Below are 26,646 nucleotides of genomic sequence, written 5' to 3' on the forward strand. Positions count from 1 at the left end.
ATTCTTCTATCATGTGAAAATTTGGTTTATTTTTAACTCTTTTAGTTCATAGCTGAGTTGTATGCTTTCTGCTTCATTGTTTCCTTTTCCCTTCCTACTTCTCAGCTCAGATGGTTAGAGTACCAACACAGCAATTCCTCCTGCTGGATTACAATAAAATTGTTTCCCTCACAGGATAGTTGACTGTTAAATAGATTGCAATGATTTTCAAGGATATTAGGCACTTCATAAATAAGTATAGTTATTTATATGGATATGTGTGTAAGTATATATGTATATCTGCATTCTGTACATTTTATAAAACTCAAACTGTATTTTTTCTTTTTTACTTTTCATAGAAGTCACATCTGATACTAATGAATACAAATAACAGGTATAAGTTTTTTGTCTTCTATGTCTTTACTGTTTTTCATTGGGTTTGGGCTCATCTTGCTCTAGGTCCTTTTGTACTTTGAGGTGAACTTGCTTTCTTTTTGGTGTTGGGAATATGTAGCATCATTACTGGTACCCCAAGGTGATGGGATTTGACCACTTTCATTTGCATGATTCTTTCATACTTGCTTGTGGAGTGCCACTGTGGGATTGCACCTTTCTTGATCTCTGAATGATAGTACTGAGTATCTTTGTCCTCAAACGTCTTCACAGTTCAGAACTGTCACCACTCCAGCTCTTTGTGGATCAAAACTCTGCTCTTCTGACCGTGGCAGGAAATGTATTGCAATTCTTTCTTTTGTTTATCAGAACTTAATATTCCGTGATGGCTTCTACAAGGTCATGAAGCAGCTAAAAACAGTCATGAGACTCACAGCAACCACTGAAACTATGGTGACACTAGACTTTGTCTGATTGCCAGGTTATAAACCTAATTGTATATTGAATGAGAAGAAAGGTTTCTGTTTTGTTGAAGATAGTTCAATGAAGATACCCTCTCTAATATTAAGAAAAGCTTGAAATCCTCCCTCTCAGAATGCTCCTAAAGTAAGAAATCATGTTGATCCTGTGTTTCTTCCAGAAAACTCTCATCGTGAACATACTGTAAACAGAATGTAAGAAGCCTTGTCATTATGAAAAATTTTTAGGATAAAGGGTCTTCTACAGATAACAATGGGAAAATCAGGGGTGGCTTATCAATAAATGTAGACTAACGGGTGATGGTACATCTAAAGCATATGAGATAGTGCATATTTTTACAGGAAAATAATTAGTTTGTATTCAGACATACATCTATTTCCCTGATGTATGTTTAAAAAAATGCAATTAATAAAACTTGTAGCTATCTGAAATACTGTCCTAGCTCTTTGATAAACAAATTACAGAACTTAAGGTAGGTGGGGGGGCATTTATAAAACAAAGTTTTAAAGCTTTGGAGCATGAATCAAACTTTGTTGGTTTTAAGTTTGAGAGGGCATGTTTCTTTGTATAAGCTATTCACTTTTCTAAGTATTCAGTAAAGGTTGTTGTGAGGGAGATGACACTGAGCCAGATGAAAAAGTAACATTCCTAGCACGGAAACGAGCATGTTCCGAGATGCTTGTTGACATCTGAACCTTTTCTAATTCTTTATTGCATGGGAATTGAAATAGTAAAGCTTGCTCCTTGCTTTTATGTAGAACTTGCTGTAGTCAGCTGCAATTTTATCCCTTCACTGTGTAAGCTGCTGTAAAATGCTTTATTTAAGACATGGGAATCCAGTTAGAAGGTATAGCTGCATAGAATACCAGTACTGCCTCACTGTGGGAGAAGACTGAGAACAACCGTCAGTGGATCCTTTACACTGATTTCTAGGGTGTTTATGGATGTAAGTGGAGGTTTTGATAGTTACGAAGTTCTTAGCTGATGTGAATACCCTGTACCTGGGAGGCCACTCTTGCTTTATGGTGAGACCATGAAAAGGCAAGAAGATGAAGCAGGGCAGATAAGTTAGGCGTGGTGCCCTGGGGATGCAGCGTCTGGGCACGACCAACTCCGAGTGCAGGCAGAGTTAACTGTGCCTGCTGTGCCTGCCCAGGTGCACAAATATTTAAATATGACATTTTAATATTAGGGTATATTTCTAGCTAGGAGGAAGATTTAGGTGGTTTTGCTACTCATGGGCAATATTAGGGGTTTTTAGAATCAGGTACACAACAACCTGTGAACTAAATAAACTTCCGCTCGTGTTCAAAATACCTTTGAGCTCAATCTGAGAAAGAAGTGAGGCTTAAATTGAAAGTAGGTTAAATACCTCAGGAAGGTTTGAGTTTGGGGGGAGAGTATTGGGGTTTCCCACTTATGGAACCCTTTTCCTGAAATAAGTTGGGCACTATGGAGCAGGTAAGAACTATCAGTATTTGGGTGGATACAGAACAATGTATCAGTAGGCCTTTAAAAACCACAGATAAGCGTCTGCCTACGAAGACCCCACGAAAATGGTGAAGGGCCTAGAGGGGAAGCTGTATGAGGAGTGGCAGAGGTCACTTGGCTTGTTCAGCCTGGAGGAGACTGAGGGGTGACCTTACAGCAGTCCTACAGCTTCCTCACGAGAGGAAGGGGAGCGACAGGCACCGACCTCTCTCTTGTGACCAGTGACAGGACCCAAGCAAGTGGCATGAGGCGTTGTCAAGTGAGATTTTTAGGTTGGATATTAGGGAAAGATTCTTAATCCAGAGGGCAGTTGAACACTGGAACAGGCTCCCCAGGCTTGGTGCTCTGACTGCTTGCCTGCCATAGTTCAAGAAGCATTTTAACAATGCTCTCAATGTTCATGGTGTGATCCTTGGGACTGTCCTGTGCAGGGTCAGGAGCTGGACTTTGGTGATCCTTGTGGGTCCCTTGCAACTCAGGATATTCTATGATTCTCTGAGTATCAAGTTAGAAAAATACAGCTTGTAATAGGAAGAAGTGTTCCAGTACTTCTCACAGTAACAACTCAGCAAGGGGTCAGTAAAATGAGAACTGTCTGGGGTTTTTTTCTTATTATTCTTTCTTTTCCTGGTAGTGCTAAATTAACTTCTTTAAATTTCTGTTAGTTTAATTATTATAATGTTTCTGAGAAAAAAATTGCATAATTATAAATATTTCTAATTTTTATCTTTTTTTTCCCTGAGCTATTTTGTCATATACTTTTATCAAGTAATCTTGAATCTTAGAAAATCTGGGGAAGAGGGGAAACTTAGAACTCAGTTCTACCTGTGCATTTCTTCTTTTGTTTGTTTGTTAGAAAATAGAAGAAAAATAGAAAACTGGGTCTTGTATGAATCAAGGTTCAACATAAGTTGTTTCTTTGTGTTATTCTTCTGGGAAAGCACAGAGAAGCTGTTTCATATGCATATGAAATGTTTGCATAGTACATCTACTCATGCAGTACGTGTATTGTATTAACTTAATTTGTATTACTGTATATTTGTAAATAATGTTTTTGGAACTGGATTTTGTAAGCAAGTCTTAATAGTTTCACTTCTTTCAGATCTGTTTGCAAACTACCACATAATTGGGCTGGTTTATTGATCTCACTGAGCTTACGTGTCTGACACTGCACCAGTTAATAAACGGTTTTGTTGGCTTTCTTTAAAATGAGTATTTGAGAACACACAGTTCTGTTATGCTGTAGAATTTAAATTGCTTATGTACTGGAATATTTACTACCCTCTTTGTTGTTTCATTTCAGAATGACCTTATTTAAAAATGTATGAGGCTATTTATAATCGACTCTGTGGCAGTGATTAAAGAGGTGTGAATAATAGCTTATTGGAAGTTGACAGCTCCTTGTTTGCTAAACTGCTGTTAGAACGTTTATGCTGCTCAGTTGTACCTCATTTTTCTGAGGGGAAGCTGCATTTTGACAAGTGCATAGAACAGGTATATGTGGCTGACATTTTTATTATTTAAAGAAAACATTTTGGTTTTATTTCTTTAACTGCATAAAGTTAATTAATTGCTTACTCTGTGTCTAATGATCTGTCTGTAGTGTGTTAATAAAACAAGAGTGAACAAATCCATTTTTACTTGGAAAAATCAGATGTTGTTCTTCCTGAATAGAAATAGTAGCTCCAAACATATTTGATCAAGCAGTCAGGCATCTGTCTTTCTGATGTTTTTGATCGGAGATTAGGATATTAAATAACTCTAACTCCAGGGAGGTAACTAGGTACTTTCTCATTGCTACTCAAAATTAAGGATCAAGCTAAGAATAACTGTGACTCATTTATTTGCATGTCATGTTGAAGTAATTCTGTTTTTTGTAATAGCATACGTAGATACCAATGAGCTTGTAGATAAGACTGATAATCAGATAATACTCAGTGTTTATCCATACAGCTGATAAGCAGAAATAACTTTCTGGCTTCTGTTCTGCCATCACTGGTATCTTATTTGACCTAGTGGACCCATTTTAAAGGTGAGCAGTAATTAAAGTCCCTGTTCACTCTTGTGTCTTGGCTTACAGGAATAAGTAGTTTCTTGTAGGTCTGAACAGTCCATGGTAACACTATAAAACATAGAACCTTTTAAATTATTTTGGAGAGGGTGTGTCAGAATATTGCAGTGACTTCCATGTGAATCTAAAGTTTCTTGCAACCAAAAATTGGTATCAATTTTCTTCATTTTCTACTTTTAGCTGTAACCTGCTCATACTTTAAATCTTACTGTGCACATCAGAACTGTTGATTCAAATTGTTTAATAAGTGGTGCAGAAATTAATAATTTCATATTGGCTTATTACTAAGAACATGTTACAGATATTACTGCACTGTCATGTCTAATGGCACAAGTCACAATAGAATTATAGACTTTATAATTTTGCTAGATCCTTTAAGAATTCTTAATAGAATAAATGGCTACTAACAAAATGCTGTCATACAGGATACCTCTCTGTACGTGCTAGCTCATAATTTCACAGGTTTTACCCCTTAAGGCACTCAAATGAGGGAGTGCAAAATTAGTATTCAGAGTGCACCAAGTTAATGGACTGCTATATGATCAAGATATTGTTTAAATAAATACATTTTACTAGTAATCTTCATTACTTCTGCACTCAAGAACTAGATTGTGCTTTTTACAGAGAGGATGCTGTTTCCTAGGTGTGCTCAAATTATGACAATATATTTTTTTCAGCTGTTCTCATGGATAATAACATTTTTCACTCTGTTTGCTCAATATGCTGTGTCTGCTTTAGCTGGCCAAAAATGATTGTGATGTTCCACCCAGGAGTTGGCTGGGTTGTAGCACTGAGTGTTTCCATTGTACATAGTCAGTCAAAATGCCTGGGAATTCTTCTAGAGAAAGGAATCTGAGTATCATATGGCTTGAATTTTCCTCAAGCACGTATGTCAAGTAAGTGTCAAAAGTATGCAGCTTTTCAAAAAAATCCCAGAATTTCATTAAAAAAAAATATTATTTGGAATATCAAAATTCTAGAACTATGTATGTGATTTTAAGTGCTTAAAGTGCTTTACTTTGCATTTATGTTGTGTATTTGTGGCTTATTCTCACAAAAATGCCTTAAGAATCTACTTTGTCATCTAAAAACATATTACCTGAACTTACTGTTGAGCTGAACATTATAGGATTGGCTTCAATATGCACTGTCATATCTTATTTTTCTATTTTTTCAAGGTTCCTAACTTTTCTGATCTCCTCTGATATGTTTAACCTCACTTCTGGGTTACTTGGAAATGCAGTTACTGGAAATTACAGTTTGACTATTTATCTTAAATTCTTAAGTTTATCTGAAATTTTTTCTTAAATTCTTTATCATCCAGGCCACCCTGAAAGTCTTGTGTCTCAAAAGTCACTGTCATTTTTCAGGACTTCTAGTCAGAGAGAGTTTAGGTATTTTTTTTGTTCTGAAAGTTTGGTTAATTTTATGGTTTTTAATGGCTTTAAGTTGATATGAATGGTAAAACAACATTGTAATAAGTCAGAGAAAGGAACCTGGACTGAAGCCAGTGTGGGGAATGTTCACATGTGTTTCTGTGCGCTGTGCAGTAAACGAAAAGTTTAATTACCCACTCTACTCCCTCTTTATTTTCTTCTCTTTCCTTGTGTGGCCTTGAGTTTGTTAATCAACAGACCTCATAAGTGAGCCAGATGATGTATTGTTACAGCACCTTTACAGCTGCTGGTTTCCGGAGTACAGCGATTCCCTGCAGTGGCCAAAACTAGTTGCTTCCTATTAGAGTACAGTGTTTACTAATTGATCTAAATTTAGCTGGTAAAACAAAGTCGATTTTCGCTTTTACACTAAAGAGTTTTTAAAGTCATGTTGTATTTAAACTGTAACATGAAGCCTTGTGAGTCTGTTCTAAATTCTTTGCTCTTTATCTCTCTAGTTCCCTTGTCCTCCAAAAAGAACCAGTGTGTCATTTATGTCAGCTTGCAAAAAGATGGATGATCTGAAGGCAAGGGTATATTTATTGACTCGTATTTTCAGGGAGGAATATTTGTTTCACCTCACATGTGTCATGTGGGACTTAAAAAAATAAAATTGTAGGTGTCTCTCAGATTTTACCAGTCTCAAGCATCTACTCAGTGTCTTTAACCATGAAGGTTCATCCTAATAATTCTCTTTCTTAAGATTCTGGGAGTTCAGAAAAGTTGGAGATCTGACTTTGGATCCCAAGAGCAGTATGGATGTATTTGACTCTTACTGGTTTATATGATAATACTTTCAACTATTTCCTTAGACTTTTTACCAGGCAGTGTTTCATACTGGCCATAACACATTTGAGTATTATACCCTCTGTGGTGAAGGAAAGTTAGGGCACAGAATTTTTCCATACAATCCTTATCACAGTGGAAATGTATCTTTTCCCCTCCTACCTTTCCCAGAAGTGCTACTTCTATCAGGCAACCTTGCAGACTTGTGGGTTTTTTCTTTTTCAACCTCTCATTTCATCTTTCCACCTTCGTTTTGGCCGTTTGTTTCTCATGGGCTTATTGATTTCTTATTCAGTGATGACTTCTCAGTAGCCTTCCGCTCACTGACTGTGCTTGTGTTCTAATCCTCTAATCCCTGCACTTCCCTTTCTTGGATGGTATCACAGTTTCCAAAAAGTCTAAATTTCCCTACAGAAGTAGTCCAGGGTTGAGGTAGCCCCTGCCCTGATCCTGATTGCTCTAGGAACTCATGTTCATTTTAGTTACACCTATAACCATAAAGGTGTCTCAGCTGCTCCGAGGAAAAACAGAAGATTAGGTAGATCTTAAAAACAGGTGTGGGGATGTTCTTGGAAAAATCATCACAGGTCAGAAAACGTATTTCCTATTTCAGAAGGTTCAACAGTCAGGTCTGATTACATTTGAATGCTTCATTCTTTTTCAAATCCATTTTTCTTTATTCTTTTTCCCTTAGGAAATTAGAGAGTTTAAGACTAGAGATGTCTAATATCTGAGATATTAACAACCAACTCTCCATTATTAAGACTCACCAATGGATTAATTAGGTTAAAATATTTAATTTTTTTTAGCATTGCTGTTATTACTTTTTGTAGTATGTCAGTGAATTGTAGTTGCACTGTTCTGATAGAGCAAATAAGATTATTAAAAACTAAAATCTGTTACAGAAATGCGGTCTATAAAATTGAAGTATTACATATTCTGAAGTAGCTACAGGTAACACTATGCCTTTCCTATCTTCAGTAGCTCTCTGGTTTGCAATTTTAACCACATAGCTCTTGAGAAATCTCTGAGACACTGGCTGTGAAGCAATTAAAAAACAATTCAAAAGGTATTTGAAAGTTTTTCTCCCCTTTTAGAAGTCCTGTCTCTTCATAAGACATCAGATACAGTACGTTTGAAAATTATTTACCTTGTAAACCAAACAGCTTTACTTGTAAACCACATACATTGAGGCTTGTTGAGGCTCAGCTGCTTTTGTAGTAGTCTTTACAAAGAATCTTTACAAAGAAAAGTCTGTCTTGAAGTGACAACCAGATGTTTCTTATTGTCTTCTTCAGTCTACTGTCTTTTACAGTCGTTTATAATATGCTGGTAAAATTAAAGAATGCCTTTAATGGATGTCAGGTCATTTACATGAATAAATACAGGGTTGGATTTTTTTTGGGTGTAAACTGTTCTCTTTGTTATAAGCTACCCTGTAATTGATCCTTTGTTAGATTGTTCTTTATTGCTGTTCATTCACCTTACATATGAATTTCAATGTCAAATGAAACAGATAAGCTCTTTTAAATTGAAGTCTCAAAATGTTTAACATCATCCTTGTGTAGACAGTGGGAATTTGGAGGTGTTGGACTAAATTGAATAGTTATTCATCAAAATTAACAAGCCCTGGAACACCTGTACAGTAAATTCCAATATCATAGTTAAAATCCCAGCTTTCTTCTATGGACTGATATTTTAAATCATCTTCATTTGCTGGACTGTTTTTTAAAGTATTTATTGGAACCTTTTACAAGCTTTACTTTGCCATGTGTTGATCCTGTACAAACATTGGTGCATGCTTTCTTGGAAATTCAGTGTATCATGTAGTTGCATACTATTAAGAGTAATTATGAATATTTGAGAAAGGTTTTAGCATTGGCTCATTAGCTACTCTTCATTCAGCTCATATTACACTCAAGTTAACACTAATGGAAGAATGTCAAAAAGATCTTGTTTCTCCCTTCCCCTGTTTTGTGCCAACACTTAATTTGCCCCTCCAAATAATAATTATAGATAACCTGCAGTCTCTCTTTCATATTAAAAAAAAAAAAAAAGTAAGCAACAAATGAATGAAAGATTAGAAATATTTTTGCCTGTGGGGTTTTTTTCTGTGACTGGAAAATATGAAATAGTGTAAGGAATAATTTACTTTGGAGTTTATGAAGAAATAAATGTGAGACTGAATGAAGCAAAGCAGCTGAGGGAGCTTCTCCAGTGGTGCAGCAGAGAACAAGGGACAGAACAGCTTTATCTGGATCTGGGTCACTTTACAGAACCAATTACTTCAGTTCTGTTCAGTAAGGAAAGCTATTTCTCTTCTGATTGGAAAAGTACTTTCTTTAAGCTAGATAAATTCATTAAATTAGGTAAAAAATAAATAAAAATATTGGAAATCCTTGCACTTGTGCCAGTTAGTGCCCTTTCTTCCTGTGCTGTGTTTATTTGTGAATTCCGCATCTCTCTTGAGGGAGGCAGATTTTTCCTAAAATCATTGAACAATATACACATTTTCAGCAGTTAGTAGGAGTTTCTGTTCCTGGTACAATTCAGAAATACAAGAGTGAACGGTAATCTGTGTAGTATAAGGTTTAAAGGCAAGTATTGCCATTTGGAAAGTACTCTCATGCTCAGGAAGGGAAGAGTAGGAGACTCCCTGGAGGTGCTGGCTGCCTTCAGGACTGCAGGAAGGTGGGTGGTGACCTCATGTGCCAGCTCCAGTGGTCTGCCAGTCACTCATACAGTGCTTAAGCTCAAAGAATTGGACTTACCACATTTCAAGCTCATATTCATTGACAGGTCATCAACTTCTATATGAAAATGTGTTTTATTGCTGTCTGTTGATGCTTATGGCTGTTAGGAGAGGGGAAGGGGTACACTTGATTTGACCGCAGAAAGATGCAATGAGGAGTCCGAGCAGGTGCTCAAGTGTTGTTAGCAGTGTTGGAGCAGAATGGTGTGCTCTCCTGTGCCATGCTTTTTTCTGTGCCTATGTATTGAATTAGACAAGTGATTCAAAGAATATTTTACTAGAGATCCTGTATAGACTCAATGGCCTATAATTTCCAGTAGTCACTTAGATTTAAGATTTTTTTTTTTTCTGAGTAATCATAGAATCATAGAATATGCTGAGTTGGAAAAGACCCATCAGTATCGTTGAGTCCAACTCCTGGCCCTATGCAGGACACCCCAAGAATCACACCATGTGCCTGAGAGCGTTGTCCAAATGCTTCTTGAACTCAGGCTTGGTGCTGTGACCACTTCCCTGGGGAGCCTGTTGCAATGCCCAACCACTTTGTGAGTAAAAACCTTTTCCTGATATCAAAACTAAACCTCTCCTGACTCAGCTTCAGGCTATTTCATTGAGTCTTGTCACTGGTCATGAGAGTGGAGAGATCAGTACCTGCCCCTCCTTCCCCCTGTGAGGTCTGCCCTCAGTCTCCTCTTCTCCAGCTGAACAGACCAAGTTATCTCGGCCACTCCTCATTCAGCATCCCCTCCGGACCCTTCACCGTCCTCATGACCCTCCTTTGGACACTCTCCAGTAGCTTAATGTCTTTTTGATACTGTGGTGCCCCAAAGTGCACACAACATTCCAGGGAGGCCACCCCAGTGCAGAGCAGAGCGGGACAATCTCCTCCCTCGACCGGCTGGCGATGCTTTGCCTGATGCCCCCCTGGACAGGGTTGGCTGTCCTGGCTGCCAGGGCACTGCTGACTCCTGTTCAACTTGCCATTGACCAGGATGCCCAGGCCCCTTTCCGCAGCTGCTTTCCAGCATCTCATTCCCGTGGTTTTTCTGATACATAAGCTCAGACAGAGATAATATCATGTGATCATGTTATGTCTGCTCTGAAGTTCCTGGCTTTGCAAGATATTTTCTTATTCATTAAGACTGTTTTGATAGATAGATTTATCATTCTTCAAAGCTAGCAGTGCTGGTTTCTCAGGATGTTACTTCACATTTTAAGGAAAACATTTTGAAGTAGTTTGCTAGAACATCTAATAGCTTGCTAGTTCATCTAAGTAGCTTATATCAAGAAGTGAATGATTTATTTTTTATGCTAGTGCCTAAATTTAGTATTTCTTTGTGCTACAGTGCATATGTGAGTGTATTTCAGCAAGAGGCTCTTGTATGTGTTCCTCTTCATTCTTGCAGCACTTTCTCAGTGCTGGTTTGAATCTTCATGTCTCTGATGGGGAGCTACTGTAGTGCCAGCGTCAGCATGGCTGTGCAAATCCTGGAAGCTTATGGCGTTCTCTTCTCATACCTTCTTTGTGAACCTGACTTCCTTTGAAACATGTGCTAACAATGACTGCAAAATATTTTTACGGATAGATAAGTGTTATTCTTCAACATGGGGGCCAAAGAGTTGGTTTGTCCATTTTTTGGTCCAAAAATCTGCATGTAATTGCCTTTGCAGGGAGGTTCAGTAGCTGTGTGAGAAAAACCCAGATTACAGTTTTAAAGAAGCTAACCCTGCCTTTGGAAGCGTCTATCATAAATTACTTGATCTTCAGAAAAAGATAAGCTCTTGCTAAAGTGTGCTTTGGACTACATTCACAGTCTTTTGAAATGAAGAGGTTAGTATGGCAAAACATGTTTAATTTCCTTCATATAGTATCAGAAACACCCATTAGATTTCATTCTGATTTGTATAAATATACAGAGTTTTATTTAAATGTATAAAAATTCACTACCATAAAATTTCCCATTATTATTTTAGCAATGTATGTAATCCTCCTGGAATGCTTCTTTTGAAAATTAAACTATTCTTTAAGCTTTATACTTCCATTTAAACAGGATAAATGAGACCTTTCATAATCTCATGTAGCCACCTGTTTAAATAGAACACTGGGGATTGTCTACCCTTGAAATCCAGTAAAACAGTGTAAATCCATTGCATATTTTTTGACTGTCTTATTATTCGTGCTCTTACACTGCAATAGGTTTCTGGGAATGATAGCTGTTCATTATCTTGCAAAGCGAACAACCACACTTAGAATTTAGATGGTGCATTATTTCCCACTTCACACAAATAAATTATACAAAATAGCCAGTGATTTAATATTTTGAAGGAATTGAAAATCAGTAACATGAAAAATCTGTAATCTAAAAGGGAGTATTGCAAAAATATAGTAGGTAATTAAAAATTGGAGAGACTTGGAACTTGTCATACCTCTCCCAGACAGTAATTTTCTGCTGCCAATGTTTTGGTTGATTAGCTATGAGTATAAATGCAAAAATTATGTAAACGTAATATATGAATATGCGTAATAAACTCATGTTATTCAAGGTGCAAAGCTACGTATAGCAAACCAGATCATCCAAATTACATACTGAAACTGTGTTCACTTACACTGGTATTCTAGCATCTCTTGATAATCCTTATTTTCAGAAAAAGTGAATTGGGAATGTTTGCTATAGCAATCTGTCATGATGAAAACATACAATCCCTACAAATAAGGTAACCTGATTCCAAAAGTCAGGACACATATTTTGAAAACTGAAACCTAGACCACCATTAAAATGCTATTCTGTTACTATTTGAAATTAGAGTGAAGCCAAAATGTAGCTTGTCAACTTAAAAGACAAGTTAAAAAAAAAGTCCCTTTGCTGTGCCATAAGTAGGGGACAGCCAGGGGAGTTACTGAATACTGTAGTGTTTAAACCTGAAGTCAGAAAAAATAGGTGACCATTGTGCATTTGACAAACTAACTCTCTTCCAAGTGGTGTATTTAAGAAATTACTTGGAGATTAGGAAAAAAAATGTTGTGAAATATGAAATGAAAACAAATTTATACTTTCTAAAGAAATTTATTTTGATAATTTATTAATTTAGGTTATATTTATGTGACGTCTCTTTGAAATTGCCTAATTTATTGTTCTATTAATTTAGGAATGAATAACAAAAATGGCAGGGCTTCATAACGCATGTGATTCATTAGAGTGATATCTCTACCATGTATATAATTTTCTTAATGGTGAAGACTTTTCTGGTGGCACCTTATGATAGTCATAAAACTTGGACGGCAAGAAAAATTGCTGTCATAGGCTATTCTTGTATATAAAATGTACCATTCGAGTATTCATTCTTCAGCTTATATCTAAGAGAATCTCAAAACTTTATAAGCCAAACTGGTACTCCTGTACTGCAGTCTTTTTATTACCCTTAAAATAAATATTTACTGTGTATAAACCTAGGTAATTATGTTATGTAAAATAACCAATATTATGAAATATATAATGCGTACCTACGTAAACATGTCAACTATGTCTTCCTGAAGAATTAACCTGGCTTCATGGTGTCTGAATTGATTGATGTACTGAGTTAGCACCATGGAGAAGTTTTTTTACGGGTGATAATTTCTACAAATCTGACTTTGTACATACAGTGCTGAAATGTGGCTGTCAAGTTTTTCAGTGTGGATTAAGGTAATTATCCAACTGTAATTCAGACTAAGTCTTTAATGAGGATAAATCTAAAGAAACTGTGTTAGAGTTGTCCTCAGTTTATGCTACAGTTATGAACAGAAATAGGATATTACACTTCTCTAGCAAGCTGGTCAGTATGAGGGAACTTGTACGTAACTTTGGGGTGTGTGGTTTATGCCTCTATATATCTTAGAATAACACTTCCATCTTGCTGCAATCAAGTAAGTTTCTCTTACCTAGCACTTTCTCCCAGGTGATTGGAACCTATTGAGACCTAGTGCCAATTAATGATGAGACAATTTTCTATGGCTAATCTTTAATTGATGGCATTTTTCTGTGGGTAAAGGTTATTTCTTACTGGAGTATTAAATCATCTATTTTTAAAAATGTATCTTTGACAAAGTAAGTAATGGTCTTACCTCTTAAATGCTTCTCTTGGCTAACTATTTTTAATATGTGAAAAGTTTTAAAATGGAAAGAAATGTCAACTATCTGGATTAGTACCGTTTTGAACATAGAGCAGAGTGTTACAGTCACTAGTGGAAAGGTAGATTTTGAAGAGTAAAACAGACTATGTAACACATGGAAATACTTCTTCCTCTCAGCCTTTCCTCAGTTTAGTTCAGTGTTTCCATTTGTTCAGTAATTGGAGGTACTAAAAGATGAAGGCTTCTCGGATATTTATGCATCTTGTGCTTAATTTTTATGATCACCACGCTCAGTTGTCTTGGAGGCAGTAAATCACTGCAGCCCTCAGACTGTACTCAGCTGTGAGAGGCACCATTTGCATGGGTAGATTCTTTTTTCCAATCTTCTGAGTAAAGTGATAAACTATATAACTAACAATGGTAACAGAAATGCAAACTTTTCAGCCATCAAGTAGGGCATAAGGGAAAGGTTTCTACTTTTTTCCTCTTTAATTTGAAGCAGAGAGTGACTGTATCACTGCCATCTACCCAGGATTGGCCCCTGCACTATGTTTTTTAAAATTCAGATTTTTTTAAAAAAATCATAAACATCAAGATTTTCTATTTATGCCCGTTCAACTTCATGGGAAAATTGTATGTTCTTTGGAAAGTGAAAAACGGAAAGAGAGTAGGAGATTCAGTCAAAAGCCTGTGCATTGCAGGGCTATCCCCACCTTTTCTTTGATATTTATTTTATCCACATGCATTTACAAGTATAAATACTTGTAAAAACTTCCATGTTGAAGAGGAGATGTTTTTGTCACCTATAATGAGTGAACACTATTCTGCATTTTATGAGGCTACCTAAGGGACAGCATGTAAAATGGGGGAGCAGGGAGAAAGTAAAATGAACGAAGGCACACGGCTTCTCCCCTGCTGAGTATTTAAAGCTGCAATGAAATTATTGAAATTATTTTTCCAGTAAATTTTTAACAACTGCATGGAGGGGATATGGCTCGTTTTGTTCACTTTTCTAAGTTTTTATAAATCCTTCCTTAAAGTGTTAGACTTCTTATAAGTTTCTGTAAAGCTTCCTGACAGCAGCAGTTGACATGGAATTACACAGACAAAGTTCTCATTTGTAGAAAGCTCTTGGCTTGTACAATGGTGATAACGGGTGAAGGGTACAGTTAATTTTCTCATACACCTTTGGCTGTCTTGTTTCTGAATGTTAATTTCTTTCTTATGGGGCCATTTTTAGTATTTTCAAACCAATAAGCACCTTGTAATATACCATTTTTCAAATTATGCTGCCACTGAGAATTTTTGCTTCTTAATGTAGAATTTGCATCAATCCAGAGACTATAAGGAGAGAATATTTGGACAACAGTTAGCTTTTTCATTAGAAAAAGGACCATCATTTGCAAACCCAATAGAGATTTTACTATTACAAGTCCCTCTGTGTCACTGAAAGACTGAAAGTCTTCATTTTGCAAAGCTATAAAGTTTCCATTTTTAGCACAGAAGAACTGCAAAGTAATGAAAAGTCTCTGAGCAGCATGCAGAAAATTACATTTCTTAAGCTACTTTTCTGAAGTAGCCCTAGTAAGAGAAATATTTCAATATCAGATTTTATTATTATTATTATATAGGTATACATTTCCAAATCTAATTTTAGGCTATCAAACCCCAAAATACATATGTAAGTATGTATATATATGTATACATGCATAAACATATGTTTTCCTGTATTTTAAGATTATTATTGGACCAGGGCTAAACACCTGAAATGTTTGTGTGTGTACTCTTCTCCTCTCTGGACTCATGTCAGTTCTACACACAACTAAATTCTCATATGAGCACCAGAATTAATTTTTGAAGTTGTTTCTCACCTTTATAAGATCTATAAATTTGTAAAAAGTAGCATTAAGACACCATTGATGGCAGAAACTCTACTGTGTCTTCCCCACTGAGAAGCCATGAACTCCTTCTGGCTTTCTGAACAGTACACTGCCAGACTGTCCTGTTCCAGTGGAATTTCACATAGAGGACTAAGTTGCTCTAAATTGACCTAATGATAAGAACAAAGGCAACTAAGAGAAAATTTAATCACTGAGGCTGGAACATTTGCCAGATTTGCTCCAAGTGTCACTTATGTCATCTTAGAGTCTAGTGCCAGAGCTGTAGCTGTTACCCTCATTCTGGGGAACTGATCCTGACTTAGATCATCAGGCTTTGCTCCAGACTTTGCCATCAATATTGAGGGTAAGTTTGTTTTTAGTGTCAAATGCTGATTGATTTTAAAACCATGATACAAAATTGACAAGCAGAAAAATTCTATTTACACCATTGATTTTAATGTGTGTTGGGTAAGCCAAGCCAAACATCCAGTCTTCCTTTTGGTAAAGCATTTTTAGCCTTCAGTGTGCTTGCAAAGCATTTATTTTAAACTCAAAGTTTCATTGAGTTGACCTAAAGACCAAATAATCCAGTACATGTGTATTGAGATGATTTATATGCCTTAGTGCTTATTAAGTTTCTTGGATTTTATGGGGTTTAATGTGTCAGAATATTCAGTTAAAATGTGTGTCAAGATGCATTTGACTGGACATTAGTATTCAGTTAAAAGGTGTAAAAACATTTTGAAAGAGGTTTTTATTAGTTAAACAAAATTATCAGAAATGTGCTTGGTACATGTAAATATTTAGACTCCTATTTTTTCAGCTTCATATATTTATCTAAACAAAAGTGGGAGATGTAAGTTTGATGACTTCAGGCAGAGGAAGGACTGAATCCAGTTCCCCTTTTCCTGTGTGAGCACACTCGTATATATGTCTAAATAAACATGACACCATCTTTTATATATATAGTTCTGTTCTCCACAGTTATAGCACATATACTGTTCTTAAAAGCAGAATTACTTTTCTGAAAATTGCAACTATGTTCTTAAATTAAATTTTAAATGGATTGTTTTAGAAACTAATCTCTAACTGGGTTTTTGTTCTTGAATGACTTGAGAGTATCATAGTTTCCTCACACTTTGAACATAACAAGGGCTCATTGTGTATTTTTATTGAATTCAACAAGCTACCTAATGGAATATTTTTTGCTGCCTCCACTCTCCTCTGTAATGCTGCTAGCCATTCCAATGCTGTGGGAAGCCAACCTGCTACCTGAGGGAGGCAATGACATGATTGTGAAGCAGCAAATATTTTCACTAAGGGTTGCTTGTACTTGTTCAGGAAATAAAGTGTTCCCAAATAATCAAGCAGATATTCCCAAATAGTATGGCAGATAAAATTCTACGTGGATAGAAGTGAAGCAATGTATGCGAGGGAGGCTCTGAACTGATTGTTACCATTCAAAAACAGAACTTACGGGTTTACAGATAATAAACCTTTAGTAATGCCAGTTTAATTACTTGTGCAAGTCAAGAAAATTCCTGGAACATGCCTGCATTATTAGAAAAGGCATAAAGAAGAAAACAGTTCTTTGTTATGCTGCATTCTAATCCAAGATGAATGCTGGTTGCAGTTCTAGGTTGTCACCTCTCCCCCTGTGATGCAGTAGAACAGAAGAAGGTCTAGAGAGGTGCAGCAAAAATGATCAGTGGAACAACTTTTGTACAGGTAACAAGTGGACAAAATACTCTTCACATTGTAAGGGGCAGTGCAATGAAGCACCTAAAACTGTGAACAGCATAGAGGACACAAGTTGGGAGGAATTAGGGGACACCCACTGAATCCAGTGCAGAGCAGGTTCAAAATCAACAGAAGAAACTTACTCTTCCCACAACACAGAGCTGTGAAACTTCTTGCCTCAGAATAACGTGGATGCCAAAATTTTCATGAGTTCAAGAAGCAAGCAGACAAAATCATGGAAAATGAAGCTATTAGATATGAAGACAACATGTATTATTTTCTCAATTCCAGAAGCCAAAAAACTCCAGGCAGGAATTTTAGTAGAAACATCAACATATGCCTTCTCTTTCCTTAAACTCCTTCCTGTGTTTCTGCTTCAGATGGTAACATGGTTCTGTAATATTGCTGTATGTCAAGTGTATGTATTAACCTGAGAGGGAAAATAGAAAAAGAACAAGGTCTAACTTTATTGAAGATATTGGGCAGCTTATCAGTTGAGAGGCAGAAATATGACATTTCATTCAGGAGTAGTAACAATTAATAGTATACCCTAAAATCTAAATATCAAATATTGAATGCTAAATTATTAGGTTTCAGAGTTTGCAATATATTTTGCTTAAAATATTTTTTAGACTAGAGCTTAATAATATATAGGTCAGTTGGGCTGACAGAGAGTTTAAATGGTTTCCAAGAGATGATTGTAGGCTGTCAGACCAGAAATCCATGAAACAAGGATTCACTTCAGAGAACACAGGAGTTGTTCCAGTTTGTAGAATCAAAGCTTTCTTTCTAAGAGTATTCATGCATAAGCCTTCAAAACGTTTATTGGAAGAGCCTTTAGAGTTAGGATTTCTAAAAGATCAGAATCAGAATTTAGATCTCCAGACTGTTCAGTGTTGAGATACTGAGCCCACACAACTCAAATCTGTTGGTTACATGGTGTTCAACATCTTAAAAAATTCAAGGGTGTTTGTGTTAACTCACAAATTTCTAAAAGTTTGTGTTTTTTCCCAGTGGAAGTAGGTGGAAATCTTGGATTAAGTATGGAATCATGTAAAAGAGACAGATAATAAGAATGTTGGACCAGACTCTCCATAAAAGACAGTGACCATTGTCAGGTATTGAAGAACAGGTTGTAACAGGTTCAAAGCGTCCATCCCTTCTGTACACTTCCAGATCCTCGTATTTTACGTTAGACATTCTGGCTTAGTTCTGTGGAATCCTGTTCTCTTTTGAGTTCAGTTCTGTCCTGTTGCCATCTGATCTCAAATCATTCTGATGCATATTCCACTCATGTTTTTATCTTGTTGAGATTAGTAAATTTCTATCAGAATTTGATGGGATCATTTTTCATGTTGGGAATGTTGTCTTTCATGTAATGATTCTGAGAGCGGATCTGGATGGGGGAGCAGTGAGCAGGTACCTGCTGCCAGCTTCCTTCTATTAGCACCCAGGTCACTTGTCTTTTTGGATATTCACCAATTGTAGGATATGCTATGGAAACAGTGAGTCCTGTAGTCTTTTATCACCACAATATGAGTGTTTGCCTTGAATTTCCTGGGTTTGCTGGTTTTAAATAAAAGAACTAACAACTTTTTTCCTTTTAAATATCATGTTTGAATTTGACTAGACAGATGTATCATAGTTTCCTAGCTGTATTCAACCAGCAAAATAATATATGTCTTTTTTAGCTCTTTAATTGCTACTTGCATTTGAACACATTTCTTTTTTAATTAGAATTGCACAACATCATACATGTGCTCTGCATCTAGGACTGTAAAAATTGAGAAAACAGAGCTCATTTTCTGCATTTCATTTTGCAGTCATTTGCTTATAGAGCAATGAAAGCTTCAACTACAAATAGTCATTTATTCTTTAAGAATCGGGATGCTGTCTCAAGAAAGTGATCAACAGGAGAAGAAGTAATGTATTTTTCATGTATTTTTAATTACTATTTCATAATTATATCAGATGTTATATAATAATTATATAAAAATTGGTTTTATAGTCTATAAATAGTCTTCAATGTAATTTGTAATACATTTGTTGAGGCTTTCTATTAATCTTTGAAAGTAAAGCTGAAATTAATAATTAAGCATTAATAATTTAGACTTTTTTGCCAAGGTTGCATGCTATACATTGAATGGAATCGACCTGTATGTGTGTGATAAGTCTTATGTGCTTGTCTGGAGACCTGTTTTCGGTGGTTTACAGCCATGGTTCATGATCTGAGTCTGACTTAGCTTTTACAGCTGAAGATAAGATACCCTTTGGTGGTCTGCTTCTTCTCCCCTGTGGCTGGTAGCCGTCCCTGGAGCGCTGGTGGCTGAGGGTGACGTAACCTCTCTAAGTGTCCTGGATTTTCACAGAGCAGTATCTATCATGGAGACACTGACTGCTGGTGGTGCCAGTATTCTGTGATCCAGGCTGAATTATTTTATTTAGTAGTCACTGCTTTTAAATTACATTAACTAAAAGTAACTAGTACTGAAATCTGAAATATATATTGTTACTTCACCAGGAAGCCCTAACTGTTCCAAGTGAGGTTTTACATGTGGTTTATATTTTTTACATGGAATATTTTGCCAAATTAGAAGCCCCTTGGAGTCATCATTTATGTATATTCAATTGAATTTCTTTCAGAGGTTGTAATCAGTAGTCTCTACATATTGCTTTTGTATTGAGTATATTTCATTCTCCATCCAAAAAGGTTTAATTAAATGTATTCCTCCTAACTTCAGCAGTTACGGCAGCGCCAGACATTGAGCAAGGCTTGTAACTTGTCCTCTTCTTACAGTGGTGACTATTCTGAAGAAACATCAAGGATGAGAGGAGAAAACACCCAAAATGATAGGGAAGGTTTACATTTGTCTCTAGGATTGAACTGAAGAAGGGAGAGAGGGAGGATGGTTACCGCTGTAATTGGATCCCACATGCCATAGTTCCGGGGTTACTTAAAAGTCTGCCAAGAGCTGTGAAATATGTAGCCAAAACCTGTCTGACCAAATGAAGGTAGCAATTTGTTGCTCCCGCCCCTTAGTCTGGTAGGGCACCAGGAGCAAATTTGCATTGCTGAAGCTAAGCTTTGCAGCCATGCAGGGATCAGTATGGTACCATGTAATAGGATTTTAATTTTAATTAACTAAAAATATAGTAAATTACAGGGTTTGATTGTTTTTTTAAACCATCGTTTCTATTAAAGAGTATTAATGCATTCTCTGAAATCAAACACTTGACTTTGAAAGCTGAGCATTCAAAAAAAGTAGAAAAGTGTCAAAATGAAGATTGTTCAAACTGTTTTAATTTGTTCCTTGCATGTATGCGTAACGATAAGATCTTTAATTATGTGATCACATAATTTTTTCACAGGAGGAATGGTGCCCAGAGAATGAATCAGGGCTGTTTATTAAAGGAAGCTGTTGCCTCCAGAACCCCTTTGCCTTAATTGCTGGAAAGCGTAGTAATTTAAGAAGAGGGATGCAGGAATCAAAAGCACTCTCTCTAAGGTGTTTGAAAGCTCCCGTGAAAGACTAGATTTTATTCTCTGTCTTTCAAAGAGTTTTTATGGGATTCTGGAAGGTCATTTATTTAGAGGTGATCTCTATATGTTTGTAGTTGCTGTGGCACTTGTGCCAAAGTACCTGGTCTCTGGGCACAGCTGCGTTTGGAATGAAAACAAGTGAGCTTTGAATATATAAAATGCTGTATAAATGCAAAGTCCTCTGAAAAGTAAGGCCTGAGGTGCCTTACAGTGACGTGGCTATGCCAGGATTGCCAAGAGACTCCTCTGGTTTTTAAGTTGCCAGTTTCTTCTCTGTAAAGTGGAGGTATCATCTTCACCCTACTCCATTTCGGTTAATTATATGTTTTGAAGCATTCCTGCTGAATGCCATGTAAGGAAATTATATATAATATAGAATATATAATCATATTGTGATACAATGTATAGTTATAATATATTGCATATGAGTATATACAATATATTATATAATATGGAATCCCATTCTGGCTAACATGCCATTAGTGAAGCTTTGGGAACACTGCTGGCTGAAGGGGACAAAAAAGAATAAGCAATCACTCTGCAATGTGAACAAATGAGATAGGATGCTACAAGTACTCAGTTCAGTCTATAAAATTGAGCATTCCCTTCATGTTTGCTATCACAGCACTAGATGAGACCGAGATCCTGTGGTAGGAAAACAGCATGTAATAATTTAGTTAGAATTACATGTATGTATATGAGAGTTTCCATCATTTTAAGTGCTTGACTTTCTACTGTGTTTGGAGGTGGTTTGCCTGGCCATCCTAAGTGTGCCAAGGCCTTTTAAATCCAGGTTTGGCAGTTTTATTTTCCCCAAAGCTTTTTGTAAGAGGAAAACAGGAATGTTAGAGCCAGATTTCTTGGTGGTTTTATTGTATTGCCTTGTTGACAACTGATTTTTAGTGGAAGGAACTGAAATCCCAAAGACCATTTGTTCTTTGCTTTTTATGGAGAAGGAGGAGTTTTTAAGTTTGGAAGAGCTGGCACATGAGTATAGTGAGAATGTATGGAAGTGTTTCAAGGAGAAGAAAGCCATAATGAATAGATTATAACTGAAATCACAAAATGTGTGATGTGGAAAAGATGTTTTTTTCTCCATAAGTGTAATTCTTCAAGAGAAACTTTTTGATTACGGTTTTATTTTCCGTAAAACCGATCCAAATATAATATAAAGGATTCCACTTAATTTACCAAACTAAACAGGAAATTTATTTTTAAAAAATCAACTATACATTATCTACATCACTGAAATCTGAACTTTTGCCTATAAATTTCGATCCCTTCTCTTACTGATCTCTACATGTAGCAAATGTAAATACATTCGTGTTTTATATCAATAATCCTCTACATCTAAGCATCACTGTAAAACCAGTCAAAACAAAAGGCTAAAATGATTTTTCCATTTCCTCCTGTTTTATGTCTGTTGTTAACACTTTTTTTTAAAGTTGCATTTACCACTTCTCAGGAGAATAAATTCATGAATCTCTTCTGCTTTGGTGAGGGAATACATATATGCATTCTATTTCATGCCACTTTCTATTACAGCATCACTTACAGTAGCTAGTTTACTTTGCAAAATCAGTTACAGAACATTAATTGAATAACAATTTATTGATAGAAATGGACCAGATACTGGTTTTTAGGCAATTTGCGTACATTTTTGGTTTTAAAATATGTCAATACCATGAATAGTAGGGATTTTCTACATTTTTCAAATAACACTATCTAAAATATGGAAACATTGAATGATTGTTTAAAATTCAAAAGGCTCTTTTGTCATGCTCATGCGTGTTCTAGATGAAACATTTTTCTCCTGAATTGAAAGGAAATGAGACAGTAGCCTGTCAGTTCGTAATGTTACTCACTTTTCCTGCTTACATGCACTTTTAAATGACTAAAATATCTACTTAAAAAGAACTAGCTTCAGAAGAGCAGGAGTCTAGTTTGCTATTTATCTACCTTAATAGGCAGTATTTCACATGAAAGAATCAGTCTGGCTTCTCGTGGGGTAATAGTGACAGGATGCAGGTATCACAAAGTACAGTGATTATGTGCCTCCCAGGTATAATCCTTATAACCACTGAAGGAGTGCTGAAGCCAAGACAAGTCATGTTGGTTTGTTCATCTATAAATTTATTCTCTTTCTTAGAGTGTATTTTGAAGCATTTCAGTAAGAAGTTCAAACTTGGCAGTGAAGAAGTAATACCCATACAGATATAAATGTTTCATAGTTTAACTTCAGTGTGAATAACATTTCAACAGATTGTGAAAGTAATTTTTTCTTAATACAGTTTACTTTCAGTTCCTTACATTTTAAATTGAAATGGCCATAATTGATCTTTTGTGCTTACAAATGAAGACTATTTTAATAATAATAATCTGCGTCCAAATGACAGAAACATATATATTGTCATGTAATCCTTTGTCCACAAGACTGGCAGTATGTTCTCCAGGATGAAAAAGTAGAGTTATTACCTGTTCTTGGTGGCTGGGCAAACGTTATGTGAGATTTCCTCTCTAAGTGATCTCTGTGATTTTTCCTTCCGTATTCATCCTGCTGAGTCTTTAATGGGCATAACTACAAAAGCATTTTAGCTTGGATCAGGAGCACTTAAGCTCTTCTGAATCAAATCTCCTTATTGTTCCTTGATTCCCACAGCGGGATCATGGGGTGGCATTGGTTACAGGAGGAGCCAGTGAGAAGCTGGACTGGGTGAGCAGAGCTGGCCTGGGCACCTGCAGGCTGGGACTTGCTCTCTGGGACCCAACCAGAGTGACAGAGCTGCCTCTCTGGAGGGTGCTCAGCATGGGGTCGCTGGGTCTTCAGTGCCAGTTGTTTCCCTACAGTTTGGTTCCTTCTGTGCCCCACTGATTGCTCTGTGCATACAGTCTGCCCTCATTATACGCATCTGTCTGTAACAAAATGTTGTTTATCAGTGCTGTTTCACAAACTATTGTCCAGACCATGATAATCTTACAGGACATACAGTAATGCTGGCATCCAAATTGGAGTGATCTGGTTGGACTTCTGTTGCTTCACTGTGGTTCCAGCTTGGAGCTGTGCAGTGCCTTTCATTGTGCAGCCTTATGCTGGGTGTGCACAAGGGAGAGGTACCGTGGTCCCCAGCAGTGGTGGAAGCCCAGCAGCTGTCAGTTTCTCACAAGGCACTGCCATCCCCATCTGGAAAGAAAAATAATAATAATGTGACTCCATGGAGATGCCCCAGATACACCATCTGGCCAGAGTGCTGAAAGCTTTGGACCTCCAAGCTGTCAACTAAAAGTGTATTGATCAGTATTTTGTTTTTGTCTGTCCACAGTCACCAATTATAATAACGTGGTAGAAGCAAACTCAGATTCAGATGATGAAGATAAATTGCATATAGTGGAAGAAGAAAGTGTAACGGATGCAGCAGACTGTGATGCTAGTGTGCCAGAAGATGAATTGCCAACAGACCATATAGTGTTACCAGAAAACAGTGAAAGAGAAGGGAGTACAAACAGTTGCTGGGAAGATGAAGGTATGTTTATTTTCACTGATGGTACTATGTAGAGAAAGTTTTCTAAAACGAAGATTCAGTAGAACTTTTTTGTTCATTTTATTACTGAAATAACATGTAATATTCATAGTCAAAAAAGAGGGTTTCTGACATATGTATTGTAACATACTTTGTGTTCTTTATTTAGTATTTGAAGCAGATTCAGAGGTGCATTAATTCCATTGGCATTGTTAAACAGGAGTTTCTGATCTGTAGATGCAGCATTCCGAAGGGTGATCAGAGACTAACCACTTGTTTTTAGTTTTTCCAAGTCTTTTTGCCTGGCAGGTCTCTTACATAGCTCCCTGTAAGGCTGAGGATTTGCTCAGCTTGGGGAGTAAGCAGTAAGCCGAAATCATGAAAAGAAGTAATAGTCAGATGTAAATTTTTCCTCATGAGCTGCTTCTGCCTTTTTCCTTGTACAATATAGACAGAAAAAATAATTTTCCAATTATTGGTTTGAGAATTGGCTATGTAAGTCATAATCAATCTCTATTTTGAAAACACTGCTAGGAGGTAAATGTTGTACATATTATGCAGCAGCCTTAGAAGCTGAAAATTCTAAGCAATCAGGAAATGGGCCTTTTTTTTACTGTGGAATCAGATACTGAGTTTCATAATATCACACAGCATGCTTACATTTGAGCCAAATTGGGATGCATAAATTAATGAAATTTATCGTGGAATTTGGCCTTAATGCCCTGAAAGATACAGAATGTTTTCTGGCATATCCTTGTTTGTGTCTGAACTCCAGCCGCAATTCTTAGTATCCACCTTTTAAAACTGATGGTTTAATACACAGTGCATGACCTCACATCTAAATAAACAGAAAGCAGTCATATGGTCCCTAACTGCAGTCCAGCTGAGAGAGAGCAGCTGAGAGTTCAAAGAATAGCATCAGCTCAGCCTGTTTTTACATAGCTGTTATTGCCAAGGTATGCTGTGCCGGGAAATGAGTGTTTTGGAGCTAAATTATTAGGTAGGTAATTTTCTTAGTTCTGTAATATTTTTGCTCTCCTGCAGGCTGTATCTATCAGAAATTGCAGTTACATTAAAGTGGACTGTGTGTAGACTTGAACCCTGCAAGCATAGGTGTAGGAAACTTGAAATAGGGAGGGAAGAAGAGCACTGACTCCCAGAGGTTCTGGGTCAAGACCTTTTGGACTGGGTGCTTCCTGGAGATGTACCCATCACGCAGCTTCTTGCCTCAGACAACCTTCTGGGGGTTTTCAGGGCTTTAGACACGTGAAGGCATCTTTTTGTGACTCAGTATTTCAAATGTACCATTTTTAACCTTTAAAAATTAGTTTGCTAAACTTCAAAATTCTATTTAATTTTAAATTCTACTGTGATTGTAGATTCACAATGTAGGAAATGACTCTCTGCTTTGGTCTTTGCTGATAAAGATGGTATTTCATCGTTGCTTAGACAGACAGAAGATTAATCAATTGCCACACAGGCTTGCTCAGCTACCATAAATTTCTTCTCTAAAAACTAAGTATTCTGGTTCCTCTTTTGTAGCAGGCTGGAGGGTTTTTTTATTTGATAATAAGGTTCTTTTAAATAAATGGTTTGAATTTCTGGCAATGATTACATGAGAAAAATGATGGCTGCATTAGGTTTTACAGAGCTTTGATTTGCTATGGTAAAGCACTATTTACTCTTTTCATAGCTTTCCTAGAAGGAAATGTGTGAGCTGAAAATCATAGCATCAGTCTCTGAAGAGAGAGGTAGTCAATACATGATCTCTCTCATACAGGGAAAACTACAGGGATAGGTGTTGCATCATCTTCAGGACTGGTGATTATCTTTAGAAAACATACACTACAGCCGTTTTACTAAGTTGTGTTTCATTGGTAAAGTAGTGCTGAGCAGTTCTGAGTTTAGCTGAACTTGACAGAATCGAGTTTTTGACATATTTATTCTATTTGCAAATGCCCGAGAATAGAAACAACACACTTAGCATTTCTTTATCAGATTGGTTTCCTTCCGTTTCCAGCATTCTAACTGAATTTCTAAAAGACCTTCAGAACAGGTGTTTTATATATAAGGTGTGTTTCTCAAGAGGTTTAACTGAAACAGTCCTATGGGTTTAAAAAAGTGAACCACGTGTATCCTGCACAAGTTGTTGACAGTGTGCCAGCATTCATGTGTGTAATGATTCTGTAATATGATTTTTCTTTACTGTAGTTAGAAATAAAACCTATGCTCCGATTAAAAGAAAAAAAGAAAAGAGCAAGTGTTATAGTTACTGTATTAATACACTTTAAAAAGGATTATTATGTACTATAAGTATTTAGCAAATATGGAGGTCTCAGAACTAGAACTAAGATATCTTTGAAAAACTGAAAACTTTAAAAAATTCCAGACTTCGAAATAACCTTTCAAAATGAACAAAGTTATATTTCATGTTTAAGCTCTTCCTGGAACTCAAAAATTCCTTCAAC

General features: G+C 36.5%; 1 protein-coding gene across 3 annotated transcripts in view; it reads left to right on the plus strand.

The window, feature by feature from the left end:
• The window catches only part of ZEB1 (zinc finger E-box binding homeobox 1), a 121,265-nt gene that overhangs the window by 73,337 nt on the left and 21,282 nt on the right, over window positions 1-26,646 (plus strand). For all 3 annotated transcript variants that reach the window (XM_050307065.1, XM_050307079.1, XM_050307073.1), the window contains exon 2: window positions 23,981-24,181. In XM_050307065.1, the coding sequence (XP_050163022.1) occupies window positions 23,981-24,181 (201 nt within the window). The remainder of the gene's footprint in view (window positions 1-23,980; window positions 24,182-26,646) is intronic.

This window comes from Myiozetetes cayanensis, unplaced genomic scaffold, assembly GCF_022539395.1.
Source record: "Myiozetetes cayanensis isolate MyiCay16 unplaced genomic scaffold, myiCay2020 scf1, whole genome shotgun sequence".
NCBI lineage: Eukaryota > Metazoa > Chordata > Aves > Passeriformes > Tyrannidae > Myiozetetes > Myiozetetes cayanensis.